The sequence below is a fragment of the Dreissena polymorpha genome, chromosome 1 (assembly GCF_020536995.1).
Source record: "Dreissena polymorpha isolate Duluth1 chromosome 1, UMN_Dpol_1.0, whole genome shotgun sequence".
In the NCBI taxonomy this organism is placed as follows: domain Eukaryota; kingdom Metazoa; phylum Mollusca; class Bivalvia; order Myida; family Dreissenidae; genus Dreissena; species Dreissena polymorpha.
In genome coordinates this window covers 94,514,280-94,527,732 of record NC_068355.1, presented here as the reverse complement: position 1 = coordinate 94,527,732, position 13,453 = coordinate 94,514,280, and the positions used below count along the sequence as shown (strand labels likewise).

Sequence of the window (13,453 nt, the reverse complement as noted above, 5' to 3'; positions counted from 1 at the left end):
ATCTCCTCTTGGTAGTGAAGCTTCCCATAGTTTCATTGAATTCAGGTCATTAGGAGCTGAGAAATAGCCCGGACAAAAATTGTGCACGGACATACACACGGACGGACAGACGAAGCGGAGACTATATGCTCCCCCCCAAAATTTTTGGAGGAGCATAATAAATGGGCCCAAGCAAAAGATAACAAGTCTGACAAATAAGAAAGACTTCAAATTATGTGGTTTTAAATTATTTTTAATGTTTAAATACCTGTGACTTAAGGAAACACATTTTGAGCAGCACAGCTGACTGTGGTTTTTGCAGAACATTTCCAGCTGTTTATTAGTGTGTATTTCACACATTAGTAAAACAGCCTCCCACTCCTTGTATACTGGCTAGTTTCTCATATTTTCCCGGTCATACTTAACATGTTTACTAAACAAATAATCATGTTGCTTACAGCACTCTCCACAGAAACACTGCTGACATTTGTCACAGTAATACAATGCATATTCTTCAATATTCTTGTTATCCTTGCATGATACACAACAAAAGAAGTTAACCCGATCAAAATATGTCGCCATTTTGTTAAAAAATTTTCAATAAAGTAATAAAAAGCACTTGTATTCGACTGCAATGTAAATCTATACTCCCTTTATAATATTACAAACAAGTGTTTTCACTTTCATAGCCTTGTGTCCATTGTGCAACAACATATGTCTTTAAACCTCAATGAAACATGCACAATCTACAAATGACTTGCTACATTTAACTAACCCTAGATTACTCTGAAAATTGTATACCTGCTATATCATGTGACACAAACTTTGGTCTATAGCGTCACCAAGTGTACAATGTAGACTTTTGTAACAATGTGATATTGAATCTTGAAATTTGAATAATAAAGGGACTTGTATGAGATCAAGTCAGTCAATTGTATTCCATTATCATTCACAGCTCTTAAAGGGACACAATAAACCCAGCCTACTTGTAGGAGGTGACCAATACAAGTTAACCCATTTATGCCTAGTGGACTCTTCCATCCTTCTAAATTGGATCAATTTTTTTCCAAAATTAGGGATGTCTAGTATATTTATTTCTATATTTAGAATATTTCTTACAGAAATTCCTTTAAGCAAACAGCGCAGACTCAGATGAGACACCACATTATGCGGCGTCTAATCTGGGTCTACGCTGTTTGCCAAGGCCTTTTTTCTAGACGCTAGGCATAAATGGGTAAAGGTTTGAGGAAAGTTAAATGTCAAAAATCCTGTCAGTGCTAGTGCTAAATTTTGTCTGTTCTCCACTTTGAGGTAGTAATAATATATTATAATAGTGTTTGACACCAATGTGACAGTAATACCTTTAATATTTTTTTATTGAGACAGAACTTTAGTAGATGATTCAAAACTAGACCGTTCTATTTCATGATTTCAAACCTTGTGTATCACAAGTATGTCCTTCGAAGTTCAAGTCATACAGTACGTATAGGTATCTTCTTAACCCTTTCACCTAAAAGTGAAAATGGCTTTTGCAATCAGCATAAACAGCAGTAACGCGCAGTCTGTTCAGGTTTTATGCTGTCTGCTGCTCATCAGTATCTAATGGTTAGAAATGAGGCCTTTAAAACTTGAATCTAGTATTAAAGGTTTTTAATTACATATAACTTTCTAAGGGACCACACATGCGTCAAAATACATAATTAAGTGGTAAAGGGTTACAGAAGTCTTTTGTACTCTGACATATTATGATAACAATGCTCACTCAACTTTCATAAGCTCGCATAACATCAGGGCTCAACATTAACCTAAAAACCAACTTGCCCTGCTGGGCAAGTACTTAGAAAATCTACTTACCCTGAACGTAAAGCCACTTGCCCAAACATGAAATAGCACATTAACTGTAAATCTCATATTCTTTAATAAAGATCAAAATGATACACCACAAAACTTTTTTTAGTCGAGAACATTTAACAAAATAACTACAGCAATTAAAGTCTAATTAAAGTCGAAATTAAATGCTCTTTGTTCTTTTTTGCAATTGCCCGGACGGACATTACTAGATTATAAAATAACTTGCCCGGACCCAACTTTTACTTGCCAGATGCAATAGGACAACCGTTATTGTTGAGCCCTGAACATAATATCAGCCACAAAGGCACCAAATACTGATTGTACTCTGGAAATTGACTAGAGAGCCTAAAAATAGGCTTTAGGATTTCTGAGCAATAGTTAAAAAAAAAAATTATAGTAGTCTTATGCTATTAAAATCTCATTTGTTTCATATTCAGTAAAACCAACTAATTAAAATCTACTGTCAGATAGTCTCTCAAAGAATTATATTAGACATTGCCAGTGAATGGCTATAATCTGACAAAAAAATAATAAAATACAAAAATAATAGTTGAACAGCAAAAAATAAGTTTAAACACAAGATTTGTTTTCTTGCTTAAATAGATACCCAGTAGAACATAGCAGAAATTGTTTTGATATAGACAGCAAGAAACAAGGCATGTCACAGTAGAAATACAATGCTCCGGAAGAAAATGCTTGTCATTAAATACATTGTATGTTATATCAGTTACAGAATACAAGGTATGGAGTGTAAATGAACATTCACAACATTTAACCTTGAAACCTTCCCAAGGTCAACGCTTTGTATCTCATTGACAGGATCAAAGAAGCACCGATTGCTTTGTGTATAAGAACTATTTAAGAACAATTTGTTTATACGCTTACTGCCTTTTATTCGCTGACACTTCATTTAGGTTGGAATTTAAAACTGTACACATAATTGGAAGAAGGATACTTGCAATTACAATGTAATTTAAAAGCTCTATTTTTAAACAATAGCAGCATATACAATAATACCAATCAATATATGAAAGATATGGACCGATAATGAAGTAACAATTCAGATAGACTATATATTTGAAAAACCATTGAATGCCAAGTAAACATTACTCCTTTAAAATGTACTCAAACCCATTGAAAGTCTCAGTAATTATAAAAGAAATTTGACTTTTAAACTTCAATTTGTTTAAGACAGATGACATCTGATCAACTCGGTTACAAACACGTTTTAAACAGCAACAGCATTCATATATACTCGAAATAAGGTGCTGCATTTGGACTCCAATTACTTTTTCACACACAATTTAACCACCCCCACTTCAGTTTTATGAATGTTATTAGCGATCATTATTTAAAGGAGAAATGACAATTTATAAAGAACAAGGGACAAAATTGTCACAAAACCAGGTTTTCAATAAAAAAAGTCTGATAAAGGGAAACAACTACAACTCAAAATGTGCATTGCTACTGATTGTTCATCACAGTTACCCCCTTGTTTCAAAATCAATCTATTTTTAGTTGTGGCGACCTTGACCTTGGAGATATCTACGTAATTCTTTTGCGCGATACACCTTCAAATGATGGTGAACAAATGTGCCAAATGATATTAAAATCTGACAATGAATGATATAGTTATGGCCTGGACAAGCTCATTTATGGCCATTTTTGACCTTTGAACTCAAAGTGTGACCTTGACCTTGGAGATATCGACGTCATTCTTTTGTGCGACACAACGTCAAATGATGATGAACAAATGTGCCAAATGATTTTAAAATCTGACAATGAACGACATAGTTATGGCCCGGACAAGCTTGTTCCGCCCAACCGCATTCGCCAATCTAATAACCATTTTTTTCCTTCGGAAAACCTGGCTAAAAATGCTATTTTATACATTCTTGAAGAATTCTAACGATATGCTGAAACAAATTTAATGTGACAATCTCTTGTGACGTTGACCTTTGACCTGTTGCCCTCAAGAAGCATTCTTCTTCTCAAATCCCAATGTCATACCTAAATTTGCGTGGTTTTAGGTCAAAGATATCCTGAAGACACTGAAGGTCTACCAACAGAACAACTGACGGCCATGTGCAAAGCCAAGGGACAATTTTAAGGCAATTAACAGGGTTGATTTTAAAGTTTTTATGATTATGAATTTCAATAAGAAGCAATTTAAGAATTTCTTTGTGAAAACTACATTTTTACAGCAATGTGCCTGGCAAATCGCTCAAAAAGAAATATGATTATGTTGATAAGGTTACAATTCTTATTCGAGTGGTTTACGTAGACAATAGGCACATTTCCTTATAAAAAATACTACTGTGAACTAAATGCATAACCTTGTACACCAAGGTTTACCGTTATTTGAACATTTCTATTTCACACAAAAGAATTTGCGGGAGAGGAAAATCTAATTTGCTAAGGCAAACATTTTTTTATAAATTGGTTTACGGGAATTTTTTTAGAAAAATAGGGTAGGGGGTCGAAATAAAAATAAAAATAAAAGAACAGAAACCACAGAGTCGACAAAAAAAAATAATAATAAAAGTTTAAACTTGTTGAATTTTTATTTTTTTTATAAACCAACTTTTTATGTTACTTTTGTAATATATATCTTATTTGTAATATATATCTTATTAATGATAACAGTTAGTCATTAGAAGCAATAAAATAGTGTTATTTATATAAATGCTTTTTTCAATAACATTTCTTTTTAATCTTAATTCTTGTTGAATGTTCTCATTGTTTGCTATTGTCAGAATAAAAAAATGTACATTATTAAAAGAAATAACTCAATGTTTATTTTATATGAAATAAAGTGTAATCTAGCACTTTTTTGTGTTATTGTTTAATGTCTTGCTTAAAAAACCTTTCTTGAGAAATCAATGTTAAATACTAGTAGTTTTAATGAAAAGAGTCCAACACATGACAAATTTAAACTGTCATATTTACTAGAACCTACAATGCCATTTACATATCAAACACAACAGTAGAACAACATATATATATATATATATATATATATATATATATATATATATATATATATATATATATATATATATGTTTTTGACTAGAAAACCTATTTTATCCCAGAGGGACGACTAAACTTCAACTATTAAAATCCCAGTTCCTTGAACACTAAACCACCATATTATGTCTCAGGCTAAACTTAAACTGTTAAAATCCCAGAGGAACACTTTTGGAGGAACAGAACAGTCACTTTTTTTGTTTCTTCACTTTCTTTGCATTTCTAGTTTTTATGAGTTTAATGTCTTTGCAAGCTTTGCAGATCGGTCTTACTATCCCAAAGTCTTCTTTTAACCTTTTCACTTCATCAGTGTCCAGTACCTCTGTATCGCCACAATAGAAACAGACATCGTCAAATACCACTGTTTTACCTGAAATATATGCCAATTATCAAGTTTGTATATCTGTCAAAATATTATCATTTTGTTAGAATTATTACTGCAGCAAATCAGAATTTATAGTTCATTCTACCACCATGAACAGACCCAATCAAACCGGGTCTGCTTTTATTTTCTTGGGTGCAATTTGTGCTTCCAAAGGACCCATCTTTTCAGTATTTATTCCATAGGATCTACTTTTCAGATTATATTAATATGTATTGTGTCTTGCACCAAAAATAAGACGAACTACTACCATATTAATTTATTGAATTTAATACTTTGTGATGCTGAAAGACCGGAAATTGTCAACTTTGCAAACTTCATACATTCACAATGTCAATATTTTGATGTCTGCTGTGCATTCTTGTTGGTCAACATTTATTTATGAAACAATATATTCAATATTTAAATAAAGTTTGCAAACCTGCATAATAGGATGCCTCCATATCTGAACTACACAACAGCCCCTCCTTGACAGTAATGTGATCCCTATGAATCCCTTCATAGAACAGTGGGTTTCCACAGATGTATACCAGTTCTTCCTCTACAGCTTTGCAACTATTAATGAAATATATACATGTCAAATACAATTTCATAAAAGCAATTTATTTGACTGTTGCCCATCTTCCATCTTTTTGACTGTCATCACTGAATTAGTTGGTATTTTTTACTTTAAAGACTCACCGACTAATTCATTACATAATATCAAAAATTGATCCCTTGGAAGCACATATTTTTATTTGTATAAACAGTTCTTTAAATAATGACAGAGTATTAAAGACTAAATAATTGACAGGTGTAAAGAAATATTTTTCAAAAAAGACAAAACCATAGACATTATACTGCATTCATTTTATTATTAATACCAGAGCAAAATGTACGAAAAAAGACGAACACGAAATCCTTTAAGACACCGAACGTGATAGTTTTGTCAATATGTGTCCAATTTTCTACAAATGCGTTTTTGACGAGAACTATCTCATCTCCGTCGACAAACATCTCAGCCACAAATTCCGTCACCGACATGGATAATGTAATATTCATAATGCGTGATTTAACCTTATTATTCTCAATAATTTTTATCTTAAAATAATTCCGTTGACGCTGGTCATTTTTATTGTCGTGAACAAACACTTTAGAGCACACAATTTTGCATGCGTAAAAAGAGCTTTTACGTAAACACGAATATGATTGGTTTATTCTATTTTTTAACAGCCAATGAAATGTACCGATAGTAATATTATATAAAATCGGATGCGATAAAACGCTTGCGAATATAAATTTTGATTGTTGTCTTCGAAAGTTTTATTTTTTCAAGCGGGACTAAAACACTGTCGGCAGACGTTATGAAAATAAAATTGGAGAAAGATACTTTTATTTTTATTACATTATGAAATAAAATACGGTCGGCGCTCCCGTAAACCAATTTATAAAACAAGGGCTGTTTGTAAAACATGCATGCCCCCCTATATGGGCTATAAGTTGTAGTAGCAGCCATGGTGTGAATACGATTTTTGTCACTGAATACGTTTTTTGTCACTGTGAATGGTGGTGGTGGTGGTGGTGGTGGTGGTGGTGGTGGTGGTGGTGGTGGTGGTGGTGGTGGTGGTGGTGGTGGTGGTGGTGGAAATAGTAGTAGTAGTAGTAGTAGTAGAAGTAGTAGAAGTAGTAGTAGTAGTAGAAGTAGTAGTAGTAGAGTAGTAGTAGAAGTAGTAGTAGTTGTAGTAGTGGTAGTAGTAGTAGAAGTAGTAGTAGTAGTAGTAGTAGTAGTAGTAGTAGTAGTAGTAGTAGTAGTAGTAGTAGTAGTAGTAGTAGTAGTAGTAGTAGTAGTAGTTTTCACGAAGGTATAATGGTGTACTTTGAGTTAATATGCAAAACACGACTGTTCAGGTTCGATCCTTTAATTCAACTGCCCGTCAACAACAATACAAATATATATGACGTCAAATAATAATAATAATAACGCGCTAATTCGCGGCAACCGCCAATCAACGTTACGTCTAAAATCTCATATAATATTCACGACATACTGGGGGCCGCAAAATGATAAAACAGAGTATTCACATTAGTATACGAATACGATAATCATATTAACAAAATGCTTAAATTTCACTTCCGGTGGATAAAGTTTCGCTATTGGCCTTATGGTATACAATCCGTTACTGAGTCGCGCTTTAACCTCGCAAACATGCCCGTCCCTTTCGGCAACAACATCGACGACCACGGCAAGTTTCCATCGACATCTCGGGCCATCATCATGGATCTGCACCACGTCCCCGGTGTTGCTCGTCTGCGTGTTGGAACCAGACACCCGGTGGTGCTCGCGGAGTGACGTAAGGTATTCAGTCTTCCAGCGTCTGTATAACTGTTGTATGAGCAGCTCACGTCGCCTTGCCATGCGGTTAAATGTAGCATGATCGGCTGCAGCGACAGTACTTACGGCATCGAATGTGACGTCATCGTGTGGCATCGTTGTAACTAGGCGACCGTATAACAGCTGCTACGGCGTGATTTGCGTGGGGTCGTTTAGATCTGTTGATGCATACGTCAATGGCCGATCGTTAAGTACAGCCTCGATTTCTGTGACGATTGTAAGAATCGACGTAAGCTCGTTCAATGCGAGTGGCGTTGATTTCAGGCAGTCGATCAAGCTTGGTGAATCACGTGACTGACGGCAGCTACAATCGTAGACGATGCGTATGGGTGTCGTTGATGATTCTTTTTCCACTGGGTGATGAGGGATGTAGTGCACTTGTTCAGCTGACTCTTGACCAAGTGGTACCCGCTCGATGAAGCCACGTCTTTCCTGCTCTGCTATGATGTCACCATGTGCCCGAGGCACTTCCGGTTCATTGCGCAACCTCTGAATAGCCCCAACAGTTCTCTTCAAGGCTATATTGTGGTTTGTTGGTAGAGCAGGGTGGTCTTGCTTCCATGGTAGTTTGGCATGGTACCTTCCATTGTCGTACTCAATAGCTGTCGCTTGGTATTGCTGTAGGTACTCGACAGACTTCCGGTCAGGTTCACAAGGTGAGATACCCATGTTCTCAAGACTACAGAAACGTTCTAATATGTTGTGTTCTGGGGCGCGCGATGCAAGTACGTTTAAGATGTGCTTATCAGCTGACGCATGAGACGTGGAGGGCATCGGACCGGACAGTATATAACCAATCTTAGACTTGACGGCGGTCGGCCCGTTCCCTCGAACAACATGATCTTCGACAATATCCCAATAGTGGTCAGCCCCAACGAGTAATGAAATGTCAAATAACGTGTCACCTGTAACGGAATGAGCCAACTTAAATCCCCGCAGGTACGGAAGTTCCGCAGTCGATCTAAGATATCCGCATCTGATGGGAGCCGCAATAGTGGGGACAATGAGTACACTAACAGGTATCTTCTTTCTCTTCGAAACTATGTACACTGTCGTGCGTTCTAGTTGATGTAAGCTTCTGTTATTACTTCCTCCGAATCCCGTCAGGCTAAGTGTTTCTATTCCATCACTCTCTAGTTGAAGATCGTCAGCAAGCTTTCTGGTGATAAAGGATCGCTGTGCGCCTTCGTCGACTAATATGGCGGCATCCGTTGTAGTGTGAGACGACGAAACAGGGGCAATGGCGGTCTTTAATATAACGTCTGCGTTCGACCTCTTTGTAGACGAGAAGAATACGGCGGCTTCCGGTTGCGGCGATTCAACTTCAGGTTTTCTTTGTAGCTCCTTACAGATAGAAGTGTGATGCTTCCGGTGGCAGTTTTGACAGCGTCCGTTTGACTTGCATTCTGTGATTCGGTGTTTACCCAAGCAGTTAAAACAAAGCTGTTTCTGTTTCACAACATTCATTCGGGCAGCAGTGTCAGGAAAGTTTTTACATTCACAACTTAAATGTTCTTGATCACAAAATGCACATGTTCTAGAATAATTTTGCGTATTCCTTTTGCCAAACTTGTTGCTAGGAGTGTATGAAGTCTTCTTACCATTCGCACTTGCATGAAACAATGCTGTTGAGTTGTAGTCGCTAACTTCCGGCAACGCATAGGAACTTCCGGTGCCGATCTCAAGAATGTTGATTTCCTTGTTAATTGCTCGTCGCAGATCTTGCAAAAACCAGTCATTATTCTCGTTTACGCGGGCGAGATTTGTATGTATATCCATCGGCAATTTTTCCAATACAACTGGCACCAATAGGCTACCGTACATATCTTGATGATGTCCTAGCGACTCAAGACCCCGGATATACGTTTCCATGCGGCCGTAAAACCCTCTCAAACTCGCGACTGTGGAAGTTGGTGATGGCAATTTCAATAACGCTTGCATGGTTGCATGAACAATTTTGCAATGTTGACCATACCTTTCACGTAACAATTCGACTGCGCGCGTGTAATTTGCATTCGTGAGTGCAAATCCTTCAATAGTCATGGCGGCTGTACCCTCCAACTGTGCTTTCAAATAATTGAATTTCTGCACATCAGTCAAGTTGACATTGCAATGGATTGGCGATTCGAATGAATCCCAGAACGATTGCCATTGTAATATATCACCGTCAAATCATGGAAGTGTTAATTTTGGCAATTTATGAGTACTAGATGTACTTATCTCGGGCGCTGACTGGCCGCTGTTGTTTGACGAATTGGTGTTCACCCTGCGTTGGTTGTTTGGTGGTAGTGGACCGGATGCCTGCTGACTACCGGAACCGGATGCATGCGATAATAAATCGGCGGCGTCTGTGATGCCAATGTTAGGCCGCTGTAGACGCTGCTTGTATCTTCGTAGTTTGACCTCTACGTTGAAGGTATACTCTTCTGCCTCGACCATCTCCTCTGGCGCAGCGTCGGCGTCGGTGAGCGAGAGAATTTTATCATTGTGGACTAGCAGACATGCCACTTTTTCTTCTAATTTCTCGATAAGTGCTTGGAACTGAATGTCATCGTCTTCATGGCTCGCTTCTTCTATTTTACTGACAAAACGGTCAATAATATTTTTCAAACCTAGCCGCTGGCCTAGTAACTTCTCTATTGTCGTCGGCATTTTACTGTTTGGTCACGGCACCAATTTCACGAAGGTATAATGGTGTACTTTGAGTTAATATGCAAAACACGACTGTTCAGGTTCGATCCTTTAATTCAACTGCCCGTCAACAACAATACAAATATATATGACGTCAAATAATAATAATAATAACGCGCTAATTCGCGGCAACCGCCAATCAACGTTACGTCTAAAATCTCATATAATATTCACGACAGTAGTAGTAGTAATAGAGTAGTAGTAGTAGTAGGTGGTGGTGGTGGTAGCAAAAGAAATAGTAGTAGTAGTAGTAGTAGTAGTAGTAGTAGTAGTAGTAGTAGTAGTAGTAGTAGTAGTAGAAGTAGTAGTAGTAGTAGTAGTAGTAGTAGTAGTAGTAGAAGTAGTAGTAGAGCAGTAGTAGAAGTAGTAGTAGTAGTAGTAGTAGTAGTAGTAGTAGTAGTAGTAGTAGTAATAGCAGCAGTAGTAGTAGTAGTAGTAGTAGTAGTAGTAGTAGTAGTAGGAGTAGTAGTAGTAGTAGTAGTAGTAGTAGTAGTAGTAGAGTAGTAGTAGAAGTAGTAGTAATAATAGCAGTAGAAGTAGTAGTAGTAGTAGTAGTACTACTACTACTTCTACTACTACTACTACTACTTCTAAGTAGTAGTAGTAGTAGTAGTAGAAGTAGTAGTAGTAGTAGTAGTAGTAGTAGTAGTAGTAGCAGCAGCAGCAGCAGTAGTAGTAGTAGTAGTAGTAGTAGTATGCATTACAAAAATGCAGTTAGCCTTACATTTGGTAAAATTTAAATATATTACAAGGGAGGCAAATCTGTACAAATAAATTTAAACTTATTGCATTTGTTTCCCCTGTAGTGTATTTACTCCCCTGTCCTGCTTATATTTATATTAATCAACAAAATTAAACATTAACACAATATTTAATATACAAAATATACAAAAATGTCTCATATTCTGATTATAATTTTACTGATCCACTGTATTTTACTAAAGGGATGATGTTTCATTGGATTGATAATTATAGATTTAGGATTACAGACCAGTTGCTTCAGTAATATTGTTCAGAGTGTGCCCTGTTGGCCGCGTATGCATTCTAAAATTATCATTCAAAAAAACATTTTACTATTTCGAGTCACCGTGACCTTGACCTTTGACCTAGTGACCTCAAAATCAATAGGGTTCATCTGCTAGTCATGATCAATGTACCTATGAAGTTTCATGATCCTAGGCACAAGCGTTCTTGAGTTATCGTCTGTAACTCATTATTACAGGAAAAAAGTGGTGTGCACAAGCTAATCAAGGACGACACTTTCTGAGTTTATGGTGTTTTTCATTTAAAGAGAGTCTCTGGTACTGGGATGACAATTAATGCATATGCATAAAGCGCTGTTTTCCCAAATTGAAGCTTTAATTATCTTTTCTATTAATGATTTGGAAAAAAAAAGTGATAATAACTTTAAAGTAACCTTGCTGACAAGGCAAATAAACAAAATTACTTTAAAATCAAATAAACAACCAATGAGTTTTAAATTTTCACCTTGTGGCATTTTTTAGTGAACATCTACAAGGGACTTTTTCACAGTTTGTCCTTTAATGCTTAATATTGATAAATGAAAACATTAGATCTTAAAAGCTTCATTGAAAAAAAAAGAATTATATTAAAGAAACAAAAAAGAAGTAATCCTCAACTGGGCTAAAACCACTGACCCCTGGAATAAAAGTCTATCGTTTAGACCACTTGGCCATACAATTTGAGATGTATTTTATACTTTATATAAGCAATCCTTGTATTATGAAAAAATATAACGACAACAACAGAACTCTCCAAATTATTAAATTGTTTAATTTTGTCAATTTACCAAAACGTGATAATGTCCCTTTAATGTCTTCAGACTTGCACATTGAATGAGTTTAATACACTGTCAGATCTTACATCATGAATAAGTTACAGGTTTAGTGGTGTCCTGTTAGCCTGGGGCCAGTAGATTTAAGCCCAGGAAACTCAATTTAAAAAGTTGGTTACAGTTGGGCTGTAAAGCAGGGCAACTAGCTTTTTTAAAGCTTTAACAGGTCAATCCAATTAAACATAGATTACAAATTGGCGACTGTGGATCAATTAGGCCTAGGAAATGATTTAATTCCAGCTCACAAGACATGATGCATTAAAAGTCTGTGATGAAACATGTGGATATTTTCCAATTCTGCAAATATATCCTGGCTGCGAAGGAAGTTCATTGGTATGGGTGTACAGTGACAGTTGAGCACACCTGTGTTTTTTTTCCGCCTTTCAAGCAGAGACAGTAAACCTGACATCTTAAATAACTGTCATTTGTTGTGATTTTTATCATAAAAACTTGAGATGGAACAGGTTCACTGGCTAACCTACTGAATGACAGTTAACTGGTTAAATTTGCTGGTAGCGATTAACCGGAAACTGTTTAAATGATGCATTTGTTCATGGAATCAATCGTACTAATTACATTTCTAGCGCGCATTATTCAGCCAATTAAAGGGATCTTTTCACGCTTTGGTAAATTGACAAAATTGAAAAAAGTTGTTTCAGATTCGCAAGTTTTCGTTTTAGTTATGATATTTGTGAGGAAACAGTAATACTGAACATTAACCATGCTCTAATATAGCCATTATATGCATCTTTTGACGATTTTAAAACCTAAAAATTATAAAGCGTTGCAACGCGAAACGATTGAATAATTTGGAGAGTTCTGTTTTTGTCGTTAAATTTTGTGAAACTACGAAGATTGCTTATATAAGGTATAAAATACGTACAGAATGTGTACTCGGCGGAATAGCTCAGTAGGCTAAAGCGTTTTTACTTCAGGACTCTGGCAGGACTTCAGGGGTCACTGGTTCGAAACCTGCTCCGGGCAACGTTCTTTTCCATTTTTTATTTTTTTTTCTTGATTTTTCACTGGAGCTTTTATGATCCAATGTTTACATTTATCAATATAAAGCATTTAATGAATAAGTTAAAAAAATGCCAAAATCTGTGAAAAGGCCCCTTTAATACTGTTGTCAACTTTACACACAAATTGAAGTCTTGTTAACCAATTTACAAGACTGATTGTAAGGATGCATAAAGTATATCAAATTTATCAAGATTGTTATTCTTAGTCGAAATTTTGACCAGATGTTCGCGCTGAATTCATTTTGTTGTAAGTAATTTACATCATCAACGATTC

At 36.1% G+C, this 13,453-nt stretch overlaps 2 protein-coding genes across 3 annotated transcripts in view; both read right to left on the bottom strand.

Annotated features, from left to right (window-relative positions):
- Positions 1-13,453, bottom strand: part of LOC127841132 (uncharacterized) — a 322,925-nt gene that overhangs the window by 76,328 nt on the left and 233,144 nt on the right. The gene's annotated exons all lie outside the window — the stretch shown is intronic.
- LOC127837788 (uncharacterized) lies at positions 7,738-10,263 on the bottom strand. The gene is made up of 2 exons (XM_052365213.1): positions 9,828-10,263; positions 7,738-9,017 (listed from the first exon to the last, which is right to left on the bottom strand). Exons 1-2 carry the CDS (start codon positions 10,261-10,263, stop codon positions 7,738-7,740), a joined length of 1,716 nt encoding a protein of 571 aa, XP_052221173.1.

Excerpts from the sequence above, each read along its gene's own strand:
- LOC127837788 (XM_052365213.1), bottom strand. The coding sequence starts at position 10,263 with ATGCCGACGACAATAGAGAAGTTACTAGGCCAGCGGCTAGGTTTGAAA. Across the intron at positions 9,018-9,827 it reads CCAGTCAGCGCCCGAGATAA|AATGCAAGTCAAACGGACGC; the intron begins GTACATCTAGTA and ends ACCGAATCACAG.